The sequence below is a fragment of the Meles meles genome, chromosome 17, assembly GCF_922984935.1.
Source record: "Meles meles chromosome 17, mMelMel3.1 paternal haplotype, whole genome shotgun sequence".
Taxonomy (NCBI): domain Eukaryota; kingdom Metazoa; phylum Chordata; class Mammalia; order Carnivora; family Mustelidae; genus Meles; species Meles meles.
Window position 1 is genome coordinate 68923858 of NC_060082.1, and position 19896 is coordinate 68943753.

The 19896-nt window shown below is 43.9% G+C and overlaps 1 protein-coding gene across 1 annotated transcript; it reads left to right on the forward strand.

Annotated features, from left to right (window-relative positions):
* Positions 1-19: 19 nt before the first annotated feature.
* On the forward strand, positions 20-19896 carry MPC2 (mitochondrial pyruvate carrier 2). The gene is made up of 6 exons (XM_045983500.1): positions 20-89; positions 195-360; positions 9609-9649; positions 14681-14765; positions 15248-15359; positions 19580-19896. The coding sequence occupies exons 2-6, from the start codon at positions 252-254 to the stop codon at positions 19614-19616; spliced, it is 384 nt and encodes a 127-aa protein (XP_045839456.1). The 5' UTR covers positions 20-89; positions 195-251; the 3' UTR covers positions 19617-19896.

The window sequence follows — 19896 nt, forward strand, 5'->3', positions numbered from 1 at the left end:
GAAGGAGGCGGGCCGGGAGGGAAGGAGGCGGGCCGGGGCCGTCGCCGAGCCTCCGCCCCTCCGTGTGTCCTGGGCCCCGGCACCCGGCGGTTAGTAGGGGGCCGCGGGAGCCGCGCGAAGGTTGCCGCGGGCGAGAGGCGAGCGCGAGGCGCTGGGGCAGGAGAAAGTGACGCGTGTCCTTCGCTGTCATCCAGGGAGGAGCCCGCGGCCGCTGTCCCCCTCGGCCGCCCACGACCCGCCGGTCCGCAGAGATGTCGGCCGCCGGCGCCCGGGGCCTTCGGGCCACCTACCACCGGGCCCTGGACAAGGTGGAGCTGCTGCTGCCGGAGAAGCTGAGGCCGCTGTACAACCACCCGGCAGGTAACGCGCGCCGCGCCCGCTCCCGCGCCCGGCCGAGGCCCAGCGCCGCCCTCGGGGGGCCCGCCTGGCGGGGGCGGTCGGAGCGGGCGCCGTCCGCGACCTTCGTGGCCGCACGGCCCTCCCGCGGGGCTCGGGCTGGTCCTTCGCCCCTGCCGCGGCCGCACGGGGCCCCGGGACCGCCCGCCGCCCGCCGGCTCTGCGGTGAAGGTCGCGCCGGGCCCCGGTGTGCCGGCCGCAGCGCCCGCGCTCCCTGACCCCCCTGGGGCGCGGCCGGCCCAGTCCCGCGCGGCCTCCGCGCGTAGGCGTGACCTTGGGGGAGACCCTGCGTGGGCTCGTCGCGGCCAAACCCGCTGCGTGGGACGTGGGCGGCGCGGCTGAGCCGGACGCCGTGGGGCCTGCCGGGCCGGAGCGCGGGGAGGACGCGCTGTGAGGCGGGGGACCGACTGCGGCCCAGAAGCGGCGCTTCCCGCCGTCGCGGTCCCGTCCCTCAGCCGTCGGGGTCCGCGGGAAGGTGGCCCGTCCGCCCCGGAGTCTGCGGTGGCGGCGGCCTGTGACCTCCGCTGCGCGGGCGAGGCGGGCCGGACGGTCGTGCGGGGTGTGCACTGCACCCTGCGCCGCTGGGGCCGCTGCAGCATTTTGAGGAGAGTTCAAGGAGAATTCTTTCAGGAGCTGCTTCAGTTCATTTGCCTGTTGGTTTTTTTTTTTGTTTTTTTAAAGATTTCATTTATTTATTTGACAGAGAGAGAGATCACAAGTAGGCAGAGAGGCAGGCAGAGAGAGAGGAGGAAGCAGGCTCCCTGCAGAGCAGAGAGCCCGACGTGGGGCTCGATCCCAGGACCCTGAGACCATGACCTGAGCCGAAGGCAGCGGCCCAATCCACTGAGCCACGTTTTTGGGAATCAGGAGGGAGGATTGAGCAATGCTTCTGCAGTCACCGGCGTAGCGGCGACTGCGGTCCGGGCCGTCAACTTTGACCCTCTTAAGCCTGTGTCTGGGCTGCGGGGTCAGGCAGGGAGGCAAAGGAGGAGCAGTCTCCAACTGGCTGGTTCTGCAGGACGCGTTCCAGGCCTCGGCCCTAGCCACTTGTCCTTCCTGCTGTAGTCGTCGTGCAGTCAGGAGCACTTGCCTTCCCTCGCAGACTGAGCATCAGCTCTGGGATTTCCTGATCACTTCGGTCCCTGGAGCTCCATTTTCATGCGGGGGGGGGAGAACTGGCTCTGAAGCCGGGCAGAGGTACGTCGAAATCTTGGCTGTGTGACCTAGATCCTGAAGCCCCCAGCCTTATTTTTCTGGTCTGTAAAATGGACATAAGAATTATCATTTAAGGGTTGTTGTGAAAAGTAAACGATATGATGGCATTAAAACCTTTAGCGGGGGCGCCTGGGTGGCCCAGTTGTCAAGCAGCAGCCTTTGGCTTGGATGGCGATCCCAGGTGGGATCAGCCCCACGTTGACCTCCCTGCTGGGTGGGAAGCCTGCTTCTTCTATCCCCCGCTTGTGTTCCTCCTCTCGCTGTGTCTCTGACAAATAAATAAATAAAATTTTAAATAAATTAATTAAATAAAACATTTAGCAAAGTGTTTGCACTTAGACTCAAAAAATGTTGGTTCCCTCCCTTCTAAGATTTTAACCAATATACATAGTAAGAATATCTATCACTCAGAAGTATTTGTGAATAAAAAGTTGGAGGCACACCCACATGAAAAAAAAAGCATGAAAAACATAACTGTCGATCCACTGGTACTGAATAAAATCTGAGGAAACACTGATTATTCTCCAAGAGTCATCATAGTGACTAGGCAAGGTTTTTATGTACTGTTTTGCATACTAGTATCTTACTGGATCCTCATGTAAACCTTAGACTACACTCACATCCTGGAGGGTTTTACAATGATATGCAAGGCTGGGATATTAATAGTTGGATATCATACATTGCGGATTCCAGATATCTGAGATTTAATTTTATCACTGGCAGGATGTCTAGTCAGGAAACAAGAATGTGTCTTTATATGGATTTATACTGGAATTATGATAGTATCATGTGTTGCCACATCGTAATGATATGCGTTATAGTGAGACCTGCAGCCTGCATCATTCATGTATGTGTTGTTCCTGGCACATTGTGATCTACCTTCGTAGAGTGAGAACAGAGTTCCGACCAAATGTGTGTCCTGGCAAACTCGGTTCTCTTAAGGTATGTGACTCTGCACCAACCAGCTGCGTAGCTCTACTCCAGGCGTTTGTCAGAAAAATGACCTTGAAGTCGTGATGACCAGTGTTTACTCAAAAGCTTAGTGGGGGGAAAAGAACATTATTAGTGAAGGAGTGTCATTCCTTTGTATTTTTGAGTCCCCAGATGGGGTGAATCATCTCAAAGTATGCACAAAATGAAACATTGGAATGTAGGAAGAAAACAATACAGCTTCTATTAATGCTTACTATTATTTTATCGTTTCACATTTTCTATTCTGCACATATCTTATAAAAGTAAATCAGTATAGTTATATATATAGTTATGTAGAACACAGTTGAGAGTTCTGTGGAGTCAACATATGTACATATACACATTTGTGTAAGTTATAGTGTGTATAAATACATACATACGTAGGAGATACTTGCTCAAAAAAAGGTGTGGTTTTTTTTGTTGGTTTGTTTTTTAAGATTTTATTTATTTATTTGACAGAGATCACAAGTAGGCAGAGAGGCAGACAGAGAGAGAGGGGGAAACAGGCTCGCCGCCGAGCAGAGAGCCCGATGCGGGGCTCGATCCCAGGACCTTGGGATCATGACCTGAGCCGAAGGCAGAGGCTTTAACCCACTGAGCCACCCAGGTGCCCCAAAAAAAGGTTTTTTAAATGATAGGGTCCAATGTTCAAAAGTAGTTAGGAGACCACAGCTTTAAAGACTCCAAAAACTATCCTAAAAGGTGTTCTCAAGGTATAAACTTCCTGTTATAAACAAGTTTTGGGGATATAATGTACTGTAGTTAACAATACTGTGTTATATATTTGAGAGCTGCTAAGGGAGTAGATCCTAAAAGTTCTTATGACACGAAAAAAATGAGCTAAGTGAGGCAATGGATACTAACAGAACCTATAGTAATAATTTTGCTGTATAAATATATATCAAATCATCATGTTGAACATCTTAATATACTGTTATATGCCAATTATATCTCAATAAAACCAGGGAAAATGAATAACAAATAATAAAAATACCTAAAAACTATCCTTCGACTAAGTCAGCCCAGGAAACAGTTTTATGAACCATATCATTGTAGGTACCTCACCGTAGCTCTGCTTTTCTTGAGTTACATTTTGCCTTAAGTAAAAGAACTTTTGAAAACATAGTTCTGTGAAGTCTGTCCCAGTGCTTAGTGGGCTTTGCTGGGAATTTTCTCTCCATTACATGGTATTCTCCCTTTGAAGGCTTCAGAGCTCAGTAAGTAAGATTTGCATTTCTCCTAGGTAATAGAATTGTTTTTTCCTTTTTATCTTAAATATCTAAAGACTGTGTTTTAAAATAAAAAACAGAGGCATCTTTGTGGCTCAGTTGGTTCAGTGTGTGACTCTTGATTTTGGCTCAGGTCATGATCTCACTGTGATGACACTGTGCCCTGCGACCCCCTCTGCACTGAGTGCGCTCAGCTTGAGATTCTCCCCCAGCTGGAGCTCGCTCTCTCTCTCTCTCTCTCTCCCTCTCAGTCAAATAAATAAAATCTTTAAAAATAAAATAAAAACATATTAAGCGAACCCACATTCGCTATGTCCGTAAGAGAATATCTTTATCATGAAAATTCAAAATTAAATACTAAGCGGGGGCACCTGGGTGGCTCAGTTGGTTAAGCCTCTGCCTTCGGCTCAGGTCATGATCTCAGGGTCCTGGGATCGAGCCCCACATCGGGCCCTCTGCTCAGTGGGGAGCCTGCTTCCCCCTCTCTCTCTGCCTACTTGTGATCTCTGTCTGTCAAATGAATAAATCTTTAAAAAATATTAAATACTAAGGGAAATGGTGTTATACTAGACAGTCTAATACAACTTAGTTCAGAATATATATTGTTTTATTATATAAATAAAGCCAAATATAGACCAAGTAAATAAACAGTGTAGATGGCCACGTAGTTATGAATTAAAATAGTTCTTTAGCATTTCTGTTAGAACTGTTTATTTTCTTGCTTCAGAGATTGAAGAATTTTAATGCCTGTCTAGAATAGATACGTACGTATGTATGTATATATGTGTGTGTGTGTGTGTATTTAGATAACTGGATTATATTATATATCACGTCTAATATATATTGCGTTTATATACACTGAATATATGGATATGCATATGTCATTTTTTTTCCAGTAATAACCTCTGTTACCTTTAAACTTTAAACTTTAAACCAAAATAAAAAGTTGGGATTTCACATCTAACTGTAAAATATTGATGAAAAGTAGGATATCTTTAAACCAGTAGCTGCCAAGAAAGTTGAATCGTTCAATATTTATCGAGGGCCTACTGATACCAGGTACTGTTCTGACAATTGGGATGTGTTAGTGAATAAAATAAAATTCCCTACTCACAGAGATTTTATATTCTCAGAGGAGATCGTAAAAGAAATATAGTCTGGCTGTAGTTGTTAGTTTGATACTTATTACAACTTTTGTCCACTAACCTGATTTTAAGCTGATTTTAAGAAATTAAGAAAGACTGTGCTTCACCTAGTTTATTCAACAGATACACCAAAGGAGAAGCAAGACCTAAGTAGGGCTATAAATAATGACATTTCCAAGTCACGCAAGAATATTAATTTTGGCTATAAGAGGGTATGAAAATATTTAAAGTATGGTATGGCATAGTAGAAAGGAGTATCAGAGATCTGTGTTCTTGTCCTTGCTCTGTCTGAAACTACCGTAACATCTAAGTGCCTTTTCTTCTTCAGCTCTTAAAATGAAGGAGCTTGGATTTTCTTTAAGGTCCTTGCAGCTCTAATAATCTTGACTTTGGTGCTCTTACTAGAGCTTTTCTTGTTTCAGACCTTTCAAGAAACTCATTTCATTGGGGTCAACTATGTAATTATTGTTAAGTTAGGATTTGGGGATCTTAGTTTTTAATCTTTGCTACATATTTTACGCAGGTAATTCCACGTTTCTGGGCCTCATTATCTTCCTAAATCTAGAAGTCATTGATTCTTTGTAACTGAACAAATAATATAAATTTAAAGTGGGTCAACCCTAAAATGTTCATTAGCTATTTTAGCTAATTGTTTGACCTGTTATTTTACTTCGGCATTTGTACCAAAGCCTGTTTTCAATTGACATTTTAAGAATCATTATATGCCTTTGATGTTTTAGGGGCTATCTGAGTGATGGCTGTTTCCAAGGCCTTTCCAAAAGTACAAAGATTACATGATTCTAAAATGGTAACCCAATCATGTTCTTAGTGTGAAATCAGAACTAGTTTTAGTACAAATAAAAATAAGTAACTTTTGTCAATCCATACCTATATCAAGGAGTAACATTTACAAATTCTAAGGATTTGTAAGTGCTGGTCCCATGATAGCAAAGGGGATTTCTTAGTATGTGAAACTTAGAAGAATGTTGAGGAATGTTGAAAGCAGCAAACCATAGAGAAATGATCTGAAAGGGACAAGAAGAAGTAGTGAAAAGCATTAAATGAGAAACTATTTTTCACATCGGCACATCGCGAGCATCTCAGTATTTGTATGTGTGCATGTGTGCGTGCATGTGACGTTATTCTGTGCCAAGAAGGAAGTCTTTCCTCCGTACCTGAATTCATACGTGTCTAAATTGACCTAACTAAATTTACTTGACATGAAAACGATCAGTAAGGTAAAATGAAAAGGTGAACTAAAGTAAGTTTTCTTGGGGCGTCTGGGTGGCTCCGTGGGTTAAAGCCTCTGCCTTCGGCTCAGGTCGTGATCTCAGGTCCTGGGATCGAGCCCCCGCACCGGGCTCTCTGCTCAGCGGGGAGCCTGCTTCCCTCTCTGCCTCTCTGCCTACTTGTGATCTCTGTGTCTCTGTCAAATAAATAAATAAAATATTTTAAAAATAAAATAAGTTTTCTTGAAAATTTTTTGTTCTTTGCACGATAGGTATTGCTCAGCCAGTGTTTTGACAATGAAGAAGACACTGCTTCCTTGCATGTATAACTTTATAGCTTTCAACTCTTACTATCTGTGTCACTTGTCAGCAACCTCCGATATCTCAGGAATATTGGAAATTTAGAATGTCTCATAATACATATTTGCCAATGATCTTTTTAAACTTAGTGCCTAGCAGTTGTTAAAATAATTGGAGGTTTGTTTTATAGTTTAAAATTGTTCACTAACTAAAATAGTCATACCTCTCTTGGTCCAGCTTCTAGCAACCGTAATTACGTGTTTGAAGTTTTTTTTTTTTTTTTTGGTTTGGTTGTGAGGAAGAGGAACGAGTAATATTTTAAAACTATCATCTGGCTTGGGGCAGTTGAGTAAATTAGTTACCAAGCAAACACTTACTGCAAAGCTCTACTGTTCATTAACTCTGAAGGAGCAAATACTTAAACTCATAAAGAAACCAGAACCTAGAGGAATTGTTCAGGAAACAGTTTTGAGGGTGGCGAAGAAGGAAGCATCAGTTTTGAAGTAGGAAGAGAGGAATTGGCAGAGAAGTCCAAAGCCAGAGACCAAAATGATATGTTGACTTACCCTTTAGTGATGGCGTCAAGCCTCCCGCAGGGATTAAAAAGTAAATTTAGGGGGCGCCTGGGTGGCTCAGTGGGTTAAAGCCTCTGCCTTCGGCTCAGGTCATGATCCTGGGTTCCTGGGATCGAGCCCGCATTGGGCTGTCTGCTCAGCAGGGAGTCTGCTTCCTGCTCTCTCTCTGCCTGCCTCTCTGCCCACTTGTGGTCTCTCTCTGTCAAGTAAATAAATAAAATCTTTAAAAAAAAAAAAAGTAAACTTAGTAATTGGTATTGCATATGACTCAGAGACTTTGTATGTGGGAAAGAAAAATAAGCCCGGTGTGCTGGGATAGGAATCCCAGAAGCTCAAGCTAAACTAGAGAGTTTGAAAAGATTGACTTATAGGACCAGTGCACTATGCTTCAGACTTACGGGAAGAATTTTTGGGAGCCAGATAGGGGAATGTTATGGTCCAAGAGTGGAGAGAGTAGCTAATGAGTGGAAGTCCGGTACAGCCCTGATGTAAAGGGAGCCTGGAGTCCCTGGAGGTGAGTAAATTGCAGATTCTGCCCTTGAGGATGAAAGTGTCAAGGCACATCTGGTCAGACCTAAAGCTTGAATATCCGTGACTAACAGCTGTCCTGGACGTGGTTAATTCAATACAGTTCTGTTCACAAATGTTATTTGTTAAAGAAAACTAAGAAATAGGCCTTGTCTTCACCTTGTCTAATTAAAGTGACAGAGGCATAAATTAATCATTTTAATTGTTAAGTGCAGAAAACAGGAGAGCATTATAGGGGCTGCTTCGGGGGTTCGGAGAAGGAGCATTAATGTAACCTGGAGTGGTTAAAGAAGGCTTCCTTGAGGAGACGAAATCTAAGAGATGTTTCCAAAGGATATCAGGAGTTAGCCAGGTGAAGGCGAGGGAGAGTACTGGGATAGTCTAAGCATAAACTAAGGGTTAGTCATTAAACAGCATGAAGCTAGTTCCGTGCTTGCCTAGCTTATCAGTCCACCATCTGTTAGGTAGGGCTACAGGTGTGAACACCGGTTAGCCACTAGCTTCAAGGAGGTCATAATTTGATTGGTAAATAGATAGACTACTAACTGTAGTACAGTATTTACGGTACACTACGATCGATTTTAAATCTCTTTGTATTAAAATCACATTGAATTAATGAATTTAATAGCTGTAAGAGCAATGTGAGTTAGTTTGAGAGGAATACAGAAATATCAATGACTGTGTTACATCGTGGAAGATAGTCAAAAACGAGAACATCGCCATCACTTAATACTGTTGAAGGCAAGCAATAGTTTATACTATTTTTTTGTAGAACTACCTAATAAGCAAAAGTTATAAAGACAGCAGATACCATTTTTACAGTTTTCAAATTTCTCTCAGTGTTATTAACAACTACCTTTTTTTTTAAGATTTTATCTTTTTTTTTTTTTAAAGATTTTATTTATTTATTTGACAGACAGATCACAAGCAGGCAGAGAGGCAGGCAGAGAGAGAGAGGGGGAAGCAGGCTCCCTGCCGAGCAGAGAGTGCGATGCGGGGGGGGGGGGGGGGGGGGGGCTCAATCCCAGGACCCGGAGATCATGACCTGAGCCGAAGGCAGAGGCTTTAACCCACTGAGCCACCCAGGTGCCTCTAGGTTCATTACTTTTGCTAGAGAGGTGCCTGTGTGGCTCAGTGGTTTAAGCCTCTGACTTTGACTGAGGTCAGGATCTCACCGTCCTGAGATCAAGCCCCTAGTCCAGTCTCCCTACTCAGCAGGGAACCTGCTTCTCTCTCTCCTGTTTCCCCACCACTGCTCTGCCTCTCTCTCTCTCTCAACTAAAATCTTAAAAAAAAGCTTTTTTTAAGCTTTTTAGCTTTCACTATCATACATATAGCAATACGTCATTTATAATAAATATTAATAGAATTAGTGAATATTTAATAGTTCCTGAGGCTCATATCACAAAATCTCTATACTTTCTAATTTCTCCAACTCAGAGATTATCCTTAAGCGAGGTAACATGAAGTTTCATGTTCAAGGCAGAACTTTGGTAATGGTTTCCAAAGTGTCTCTTACACTTTTGATAATTTTTAATGGGTCACAAAAATACAAATCACTGACAAGGAAATCAAAACAACTTGAATGTAAGGTTGATACTGTGGTGACCTTCTAAATGTCAACAAATACACAGGATGCAGAAAGGGTAGTACAAATGATTAGAAATGGATCGCCAAATTTTGGGGATTTTGAAATGTGGTGACAGCTTAAAAGACCTGTATAACCATAAAAGACTTAGAGACAGAGAACAGACAGGGTCGGTGGAAGGAGGTGGGTGGGGGCAGGTTAGATGGGTGATGGGTAGTGAGGAGGGCACTTGTTACGAGAGCCCTGGGTGTTGTATGTAAGGGGTGAATCCGTGAATTTACTCCTGAAACCAATATTGCAGTGTATGTTAACTAACGAGAATTTTTTTTTAAGTAACTAAAATTTGAATAAAAAATTTAAAAAGAAAAAAAAAAGACATATAAAGTAGTCAGTTTGTTTCTAAATTTTTCTATTTTTTTCTTTTTTTTCAGGTCCCAGAACAGTTTTTTTCTGGGCTCCAATTATGAAATGGGTAAGTCTTGAGTTTTTGCAGAAGCTACTGAAAAAAAAAAATTCTTCAAAAGGAACTTACTAATTTGAAGTCATCTTTATGAAGAATGTACTTTTTAAATACTCATGGCCTGTCTGGAGATGATTTCATTCAAATAATCTCAGATGTGTCGTTTTTACTGCATAAAGTGCACTACCTAGGTGAATTGTTCTGAACTCCTTAGATAAAAGGCCTTCTCTGAACATAATTGTTACCAAAAAGCTTGTAATTGGATGCCTGGGTAGCTTAGTCAGTTGAACTTCTGCCTTCGGCTCCAATCATAATCAAGCCCTGCTTCCATGGGGAGCTTGCTTCTCCGTCTCCCTCTAGCCCCTTCCCCCAACACCTCTAGCTCGTGCTCTCTCTGTCTCAAATAAATCAATAAAATCTTATAAAAAAACAAACAAAAAACCCTGTAATTGTGAGCCCTTGAAACTGAAACTTCATTCTAAGATTTTATGACTAAGTCGAACATTTAACTAATTAGAACCCCCCCAGATTAACTTTTATTATTAATTTAGTATGTTAACTGAAGATACCAACACCAAAATGCAGGCAAGGGAAGTTAGTCTCAAAAAATAGAAAAAAATTATCTAAGGGTGTGTATTAACATTTGGTAAAAATGGTAGAGGCTAGGACTTCTGACTCCAAGACCAATGCTTTTTACCTTATGCCAGAGTTTCCATTCCTAAAGTTCTCATTTAGCTGAAAAGAGGTAATTGTGGAAACAATAAAATAGATAATTCATTTTCTCTTGAAACAGCCGGTTTGGGCTGTAGCCGCAATTCTCGAAATGTCGCCCCTAGACCTGACGCATCGGCGTGCCGGGAACGTGTTAGAAATGCAGACTTGTACTCCATCTCACTTGTACTAAATCTGAAACTCTGGGACTGGAATGCCCAGTAATTTGTGTTCTAATAAGCCCTCCCGGTCATTCGGACGCTTCTAGAATTTGAAGAGCACTGGTCGAGTCCTGGTACCGTACAAGGACTGGGAGGCCTTTTTTATTTTTTAATTGTGGTAAACTACACATAAAATTTGCCATTTTAGCCATTTTTTTAGTGTGAAGTACATTCACGTCTTGGAGCAGCCAATCTCCAGAGCTCCTTTTGTCATGCAAAACTAAACCTCTACCAGTTTAACAGCTCCCATTCCCCTCCCCAGCCTTGGCAACCACATTTTACCTTCTGTCTCCACGAATCTTACTACTCTTGGTACCTCAAAGAAGTGGAATCTGACAGGATGTGTCTTTTCGTTCTTGGCTACTTGGCACCGTGTCCTCTGGGTGGGTCCATGTTAACAATGTTAACAAGTGTCAGATTTTCCTTTTTTTTTTGAGTTTGAATAATGCTCCATTTTACGGACACCACATTTTGGCACAACATCCATTACAGATTCACGCTTACGTTGCTTCCACCTTTCGGCCATTCTGAGCAATGCCGTGCGCACCGGCCCTGCCGTCTGGGCTCTGGGCCAGATACCGAGAGGTGGAACTGCCGCATCACTGTTCCTTTGAGCTCCTGCCCCGGCTGCACCGTTTTCCACGCCCACCAGCAGCTGGTAAGGAGCCCCGCTCCTCCTAGTCGCCTGCCGGCGGCACTTTCTTCGCAGCCGCGTCCTAATGGCTGCAAAGCGATCTGCATTTCCTCATTAGTCAGGGGAGACTCTCTTTCCTGTGCTTACTGACCACTCGTGTATCTTTGGAGAACTGTCTCTTCAGGCCCTTTGTCCGTTTCTTAATCGAGTTGTTGTTGAGTTGTTTTAATCTTCATAACCGTGTTGCTTTAAATGGTCAGAACAATGTCAGAAGCTCAGTTGTAAAATCTCAGTAGCTGAGAATGTTAGAACTGGCTCCCCCTCGGTCTTATGACCTTGGGCACGTTAAGTCAGCTGTTTTGTCCCCTGACCCGTAAAATCACTAGAGTAGATTCATGGTCAGGAGCTGCATTTTACAGAGAACTAAGGAGCAGTTCTTTTCATTATTATTATTTATATTGTTAAAAATCAAAATTCAACCACAGCATCCAATATAGCAAGTAGAAGGGAACTCCCAAGGGCTACAGAAAGAGAAAGTTTTTAAAAGCAGGACAATAAAGTCATAAACTTTTAGAAAAAAGGATTATTTCCAGGTGAGGTCACCTTCATTTGGAGACAAAAGAGAGGATCTCAGTAGATGAATTAATCTCCTCTTTCTCTGGGGAACAGGGAGAGAGTGCCCAGGTGACTGATTACCTCATTGGTGCGAACCAGAAAATTCCTAAGTGACCAGTTAGGACTGCATCCGGGGGAGGTTGAAAGTGCAGCCACATGAGGTGTTGGCGACTTGGCCTAAGTGATGCCCCTTTGGGCCTGTGGTTTTCTTTTTAACAATATTGAGAAAAGGTCCCATCAGTTAAAAAAAAAAAAAAAGTTTAAGCACATCACGTTTATGCTTGTGCTCACTCAGAATGATGAAGTTCTAGAACAATAGGTGAGGTTCGGTGGTGAGGTCCGGAACTGATGACCAAGAAAGAATTCTTGAGACATGTTTGGTGTAAAATGGTGGTTTATGAAAGCCTGGGGACAGACCCGTGGGCAGGAAGAGCTGCTGCCCGGGGCTGTGAGGGGCGGCAGATCGCTACCCTGGGGGTGGGGGAAGTAAGGAAAAGGGAGATTTCAGTGGGACTTTCATATGCTAAAGAGGACCTTCAAGACCCTGGATACCAGAGTACCAGAGGCTTTGCCATCCCAAGGTCCTTTTGCCCTTTTTAGCAAGCTATTAAGGTAGTTGGGAGATTCCTAAAGAATGTCACACAGGTCCCACCCAGGAGTTGGGGGCGTGCAAGGTGTCAGCCTTTTGCTTTGTCCCCAACCGGCCTCCTGTTCCCTCACCAGAAACACCGGAAACTAGCTTTCCCTTGATCTGGCAGTGCTGCGTCCGTCCAGCCCTCGAATCTGCCAGGTTCTTACAGACGCAGCACGTTCGCTGTCCTGCTGGCCTCTCTCACAGCCTTTCCCGCGGCCCGTGTTGGCCAACACCGCAGGGGAGAGGGTGCAGGATGTTCCCAGCAAGTGCGGCCGCTGCTCAGGGCGGAAAGCCAGGCGCGAAGAGCAGAGCCGTGTCAGACCCGCGCAGAGTCCACTGCGCAGGGAGTGACGCTGCTCTCGTGGCGCGTCTTTAAAGCCCTTCTCAGAGTAAGTGTCGCTGAAGTCGTGAATGACGGTCCCGTAACTAACTGTGCCTCCCTGGCACTTCATTCGGATCTTTTCTGGACTTGGCAGGTAATTCGGAAGTCCTTTGCACTCACTCTCAATTATTAAAGACAAAATTCTGTACATTTGGCTTATGTTTTGTGGCTGTGTAACTGAACGAGAGTCCCCGATGTCGCCGCACCCTACACTCCGTCATGCCATTGGAACCTTTACTCCCAGGAGCGCGAGCGCAGGTCTGGCCGTCCGCCTCCGTGTGTCCGAACCCCACGTCCTCCTGAAGCAGGCGAGAACGGTTCGCTCACGCACACGTTCCCGGTTGGTGGGAGAACTCCGTGGATCCGGAGACTCTTCAGAAGTGGCCCAGGACAAGAATTCTAGGGTCCAGGGGCACCTGGGGGCTCAGGTCGTGATCTCAGCGTCCTGGGATGAGCCCTGCATCGGCTCTTGCTCAGCGGGAACCCTGCTTCCTCCCTCTTTCTCTGCCTCTGTTCCTGCGCTTGCTCTCCTGCTCTCTTAAATAAATAAAATCTTAAAAAAAAAAAAAAGTCTGGGTTCAGACTGAATTCTGAATAGCTGCTGTCCCGGGCCGCATGCCCCGAATTAAGAATTTCAAACTGTACTTGCTCAGAACCGCTGTGGAGTCCTTCTTAGCCACTTGTGCTGAAACCAACGTCATTGAGGTCAAAGTGGATAAGGCTGAAGTTTTTATTTGCGGATGGATCCGCTTGTTCTGAGTTCGGATGGATCACACTGTGGTGCACCCTGTGGTTTTCCCTGCAGGGTTGGCGTGGTCAGTGGTGTGCACCCCGTGTCGGGCTCCCTGCTCCGTGGGCACCTGCTTCTCTCTCCCTGCGTCGCTTTCCACCCTCCCCGCAGCTTGTGCTCTCTCTCAAATAAGTGAATAAAATCTTTTCTAAACAGTCACAATCCTGGAGCATCTGGGTGGCTCAGTCATTAAGCCTCTGCCTTCGGGTCAGCTCATGATCTCAGGGTCCTGGGATCGAGCCTGGGCTCTCTGCTCAGCGGGGAGCCTGCTCCCCACCCCCCGCCTGCCTCTCTGCTTACTTGTGATCTCTGCCAAATAAATAAAATTTAAAAAAAGAAGAAATGACCATGTTGTATACTTTGACGTTAAAGAAAAATTATGCAACTTGAAAACTAAAATTAGAGTTTTTCTGATACTTCCACTTTTTTTTTTTTTTAAGATTTATCTTTCTATTCCAGAGATAACGCACATAAGAACACAGGGTTGCGGCAGGGTGGGGGGGGGGGGGTGTTGGACACAGGGAGAAGGAGAGAGAAACTCAAGCAGAGTCCATTCTGAGCACAGAGCCTGACATAGGGCTCAGTCCCACTACCGTGAGATCACAACCTGAGCTGAAACCAAGAGTCAGGATGCTTTACCAACTGCACCACCCAGACGCCCCTGGTATTTTCACTTTTAAAGTAGAATTAACATTGACAAAAATATGAAAGGAGGAATCTACAGGTTACCTTCAGTAGTTTTCCAGCACCCTCCGCACCAGTGGTTTCCAACATGTATAATTTCTTATGTAGAAAAAGTACCATTTGTTAGGATACCTACACACACTACTGATTTTCAGGTGTATGAGGCTGTTTCATGTGGTTAACATAAATTCAAAAAACATTCCTGAACTATTGTAGTTTTTCGTGAGGATACATTTCCTTACTGCGTGGATACTAAAACAGTAGCAACAGTCGTGTGGAAATCTCTGAAATAGGTTTGTGTTTTATTAAAGTTAAGAATCATTACTGCACAGTCATAATACCTTTTCTCTTGCTGTGTGTTAACATTTCCAGGGTTTGGTGTGTGCTGGATTGGCTGACATGGCCAGACCTGCTGAGAAACTCAGCACAGCTCAGTCTGCTGTCTTGATGGCCACAGGTAAATCAAATGAATATTCTCTGTGTTCCATTTAGGACATTCAGCATTTTTGCTTTGTTTTACATCAGTTTATTGAACAGTTTAATGTTTGAAGCGCCTACACACACTCAAACACATAAACACACTCACATAGGAATTAACGGTGTTCTCTCTGGGAAATTGTTATAGATAGAGAAGGCAGAAGAGGGTTGCTGTGAGTAAGTATCTGCATGGATTTAGTTTTTTATGTTTTTTGCCATGAACCTGTTTTTAAAAGTGGGAAAAAATCATTGCCCTGTAAAGATTCCCTGTTGATGTAAGAACTACATATTTTGTGCAACACTGAACTACAGCAACGTTATTAGACTCCAAGTATAGCATTTCCTTTTCCTGTATCCTGCATTATGCTGTCGTGGTCTTGTTTATAATTGTTTTCTCATGCTGACTTTCAGAAGGTACTGCAGCAGGACCTACGCTTCTTAAAAAATAGTTTGTGTCAACAGGGTTTATTTGGTCAAGATACTCACTTGTGATTATCCCCAAAAACTGGAGTCTGTTTGCTGTTAATTTCTTCGTGGGGGCAGCAGGAGCTTCTCAGCTCTTCCGAATTTGGAGGTAAGACTATCAACGGTGTAAAAAAAAATCTGCCTCAGAAGCCACCCAGGTGGCAGTGCTGGGTTTTTTTTTGTTTGTTTGTCTGTTTTTAAGATTCATGTGTAATGCTGGGATGGGATATGCCTAAAGCAGAAATTCCCGGAAAAGTGGGGGCGTTAAGCAGTATGTTTGCCACCTGGGTTTAAAATCTGTGTGATACGTAGATATGTGGCCTGTGCGTACAGTCTGTTTTAAGACAACACTTTGTGAAATACTAAATAGTTTTCTCCATGAACCTTTTATCACTCAGTTTAAATTATATGTAATAAAGTGAGACCTAAGTGTGCATGGTTATGTAGTGTTGGAAATGCTCTTTGGAGGGAGGCTACTGGTTTTGTCAAAGTGTTCCATGAGCATTTGGAAATGTTTAAAACTTTATAGGCCTCCCTTATTTTCTTTCATTTCATTTCATTGTGCCTCACAGATTTTGTAAATTTTTATAAATTGAGGGTTTGTGGTAACCCTGCATCGAGCAGGTCTGTCCACACCATTTTCCAGCAGCATTTGCTCCCTCATGTCTGTGTCACATTTTGGTAATTCTCACCATATTTCAAATATTGTCATTATTATATTTATTATGGGGATCTGTGATGAGTGATCTTTGATGTTACTCCTGTCATTGTTGGGGGATGGAGAGCACCACAAAGCACACCCGCATAAGACAGTGAGCTTAACTGATAAATGTGCGTGTTCTGACTCCGCCACCGACCCGCCATCCCCCGTGTCTCTCCCTCCTCAGATCAATCTCCCTATTCCCTGAGGCGCAGCAATATTAAAAACAGGCCAGTTAATAAGCCTGCAGTGGAGCTCTTTCCTTTCCAGCGAAAGGAAAGAGTTATATGTCTCTCCTTAAAACAAACGCTAAAATAATGAAGTTGAGTTAGACACGTCAAAAGCCAGTGAGATAGGCCCAAAGTGACCTCTTGTGCTCAACATTTAGCTAAGTTACGAATGCAAGGAAGCGTTTTTGATGGGACTTAAAAATGCCACTCCAGTGGACATGTGACCAACAGGAGAGTGAAATGGCCTATCACTGACATGGAGAAAGTCTCAGTGATCGGGGTAGAAGCTCAGACAGCCACAACGTTCCTTTAAGCCTAAGCGCAATCCGGAGCAAGGCCGTCGCTCACTTCAGTTCTGTGAAGGCTCGGAGAGATGAAGCAGCTGCAGAACAGAAGTCTGAAGCCCCCAGAGGCTGGGTCGTGCTGTTCAAGGAAAAGCCATCTCCATGACATAAAAGCGAGTGCTGCTGTAGAAACTCTATTCAGAAGATCTAGCAGTTAGTTCATGAAGGCGGCCGCAGTAAACTGATCTTCAGTGTAGGTGAAACAGCCTTGTATCGGCAGCAGATGCCATCCAGGACTTTCATAGTTTGGAGAGGAGACGTCAGTACCTAACTTTAAGGCTTCAAAGGACAGGTTGACTCTTTTGCTCGGGGCTAATACTTTACGTTGAAACCAGTGCTCGTTTACAGTTCTGGAAATCCTAAAGACCTTGAGAATGACACTGAATCTACTCTGCTTGTGCTCGAGAAATGGAGCAAGAAAGCCGGATGATAGCACACCTGTTTACAACGTGGCTTCCTGAATATTTTAAACCCACTGCTTGGGGAAAAAAGGTTCCTTTCAAAATATTTCTGCTCATTGGCAACGTACCTCATTACCCAAGAGCTCTGATGGAGATGTACACCAAGATAGGTGTTGTTTTCTGCCTGCTGACACAGCTTCCATTCTGGAGCCTGTGGATCAAGGACTTGTTTCAATTTTCAGGTCTTCTTATTTAAGAAATACATTTGTAAGGCCATAGTTGCCATACATTGTGATTCCTCTGATGAATCTGGTCAAGTAAATTGAGAACGTTCTGGAAAGGATTCCCCATTTTAAATGCCATTAGGAAGATTTGTGATTCATGGGAAGAGGTCAAAATATCAATGTTAACAGGAGTTTGGAAGGAGTTGATTCGAACCCGCATGGATGACTGAGGGATTCAAGACTTCGGCGGAGGAAGTAACGGCGGATGGGGTGGACATGGCCAGAGAACTAGCAGGAGACGTGCAGCCTGCAGACGGGACAGAATTGCCGCCATCTCAGGGTCAAACTTGAACGGATGAGGAGTTGCTTCTTGTGGATGAGCCAAGAAAGGTTTCTTGAGATGGAATCTCCTCCTGGTGAAGATGCTGTGAGGACTGTTGAAATGACGACAGAGGATTCAGATTATGACATAAGCTTAGTTGGTAAAGCAGCGCCAGGGTTTGAGAGGATCGATTCCAGTTTTGAAAGAAGTTCGACTCTGGGCTAAAATACTATCCAATGGCATCGTGTGCTACAGAGAAATCATTTGTCAAAGGAAGAATCAGTGCGTGTAGCAGCTTCCTTCCTGTTTGAAGAAACGGCCACAGCCGCCCCAGCTGCAGCAACCTCCGTCACCCAGGTCAGTCAGCGCCACCAACACTGAAGCCAGACCCTCCACCGGGGAGAAGACTGCGGCTCACTGAAAGCGTAGAGGATGGTTAGGAATTTTTAGCAATATTTTAAATGAAGGTACGTACCTTTCTTCGGGACATAATACTGTTGCACACTCAGTAGACTGTGATACAGCGTAAGCATCACGTGTGTGCGCAATCATGATACTTGCTTTGGTTGTGCCAGTCTGGAACGGAACCCACGACGTTTCCGAAGTTCGCCTCTACTCAGTGTCAGCGACTGGCTGACTCTAGAGTGAGCGCATCTTAGTTGAAGGCTCTGGCTTTATTTGAAGCCCAGAACCTTTCTAAATTACAAAACAATGTTCTTTGGCTAAAAGAATTAAATGATCTCAATAAAGAAATGGAAAATGTTTTAATTTACCTCTCGGAAGGCATTCTATTCTGCAGAGTATAGTATATCCTCATTTTATTCATCTTTACGATCCCTGGGTTTATAATTTAACCCTTTCATGATCATCGAGCACAGGTTGGATAGATGAATGGATAACTCATTCTACAGTATGTCTGCTGTCTGGGCAGCATTTTTAAAGCTAACTTATGTTAATATAGACTTCGATTTGTACAGTGATTTTATTCACAAGTATTCTTCTCATCCACCATTTCATTTTAACTTTATATTAACTCAGTAGTAGAGCTAAGGAAATGCTAAGTGCGACATTCAGAACTATTTCTAGAGCAAAAATGCAGATACACTTTGACCAAAGGATTTTTGGCACCTTTCAGTCATAATAGCCGATTGGGAGATTTAGTTAAAAATACAAATATTGGACTCTGGAGCATTTAGAAAAACACTGTTGAGTATTTGAAATCAGAACTTTTGAGAAACCTGGGAGGTATGGTGGACTTTAGGGAGTACATTTCTTTTTGGGCTCACAGTGTTGTCTTCTCTCAATCTGGGACGAGTGGCCAGGGAAGCTCAGGGAAGGACTCTGTGGCTTTGTGGCTTATTCTTCTTTAGATTAATGAGAACTGAAAAAGCAGGCCTTAGCTTTACTCTCCTGCTAACTCAGAGTTTACAGTCTGCTAATAACTCAGTAACCTGCCTGCACACAAAAGTGCATTTTATTTTTAATGATTAGACACGATCCCATTCCCAATTTATTTTATTCTTAGGAAAGATGTTCCATGGATATAAAATAAAAAGTTCTAGATGACCACATTTTGCTGAATTATATATATATGTTCGTATGTTTGTTATACTCCTACATAATTCAAGAATGAAAACATTCACCCAAATAATACTTTTGTATAAGAAACGGCATGTCAGTTCGTTGTTAAAACTCTTTGGCAGGGCGCCTGGGTGGCTTAGTGGGTTAAGCCACTGCCTTCAACTCAGGTCATGATCTCGGGGTCCTGGGATCAAGTCCCACATCGGGCTCTCTGCTCAGCGGAGAGCCTGCTTCCCTTCCTCTCTCTCTGCCTGCCTCTCTTGTGATTTCTCTCTGTCAAATAAATAAATCTTTAAAAAAAAAAAAAAAAAAAAAAACTCTTTGGCATTGGAAGCCGGATGCAAATAAAATCCTGAAGTCACTCTCCCTTCTGCCTGGTTTGCCTGCACGCCCCTGAGCAGACCGTAGAGCCACAGCGATCCAGCCTCCTGATAGAGAAAGAACGTGGAGTATACTTCCCAGTCCCTTCCTACCACACATTTGTCTCTTGTGATTCGTCATTGTGTTTCTTTCTGTTTCCTTCATAGGTATAACCAAGAACTAAAAGCTAAAGCAAACAAGTAAGAGTGCCTGACCACCTGAACAATCTAGACGTGATGAGAACCACTGGGACTAATTTGGCTTATTATTTGGCTATGGATAAGGTGATATCAACTGTGCTACTATTTGGAAGGCATAAAAAAAAATCAAAATTGTAAACTGAGGCTACTACTTGATTCAACAGAAAAATAAAGCAAACTTTTAATAACAATGTTTCTTTATATATGACTTAAGGAACTTATCTATGGATATGAGTAAATTCTTTTCTACCATTTACCCATAATAAATCATACTTGCTCCTACA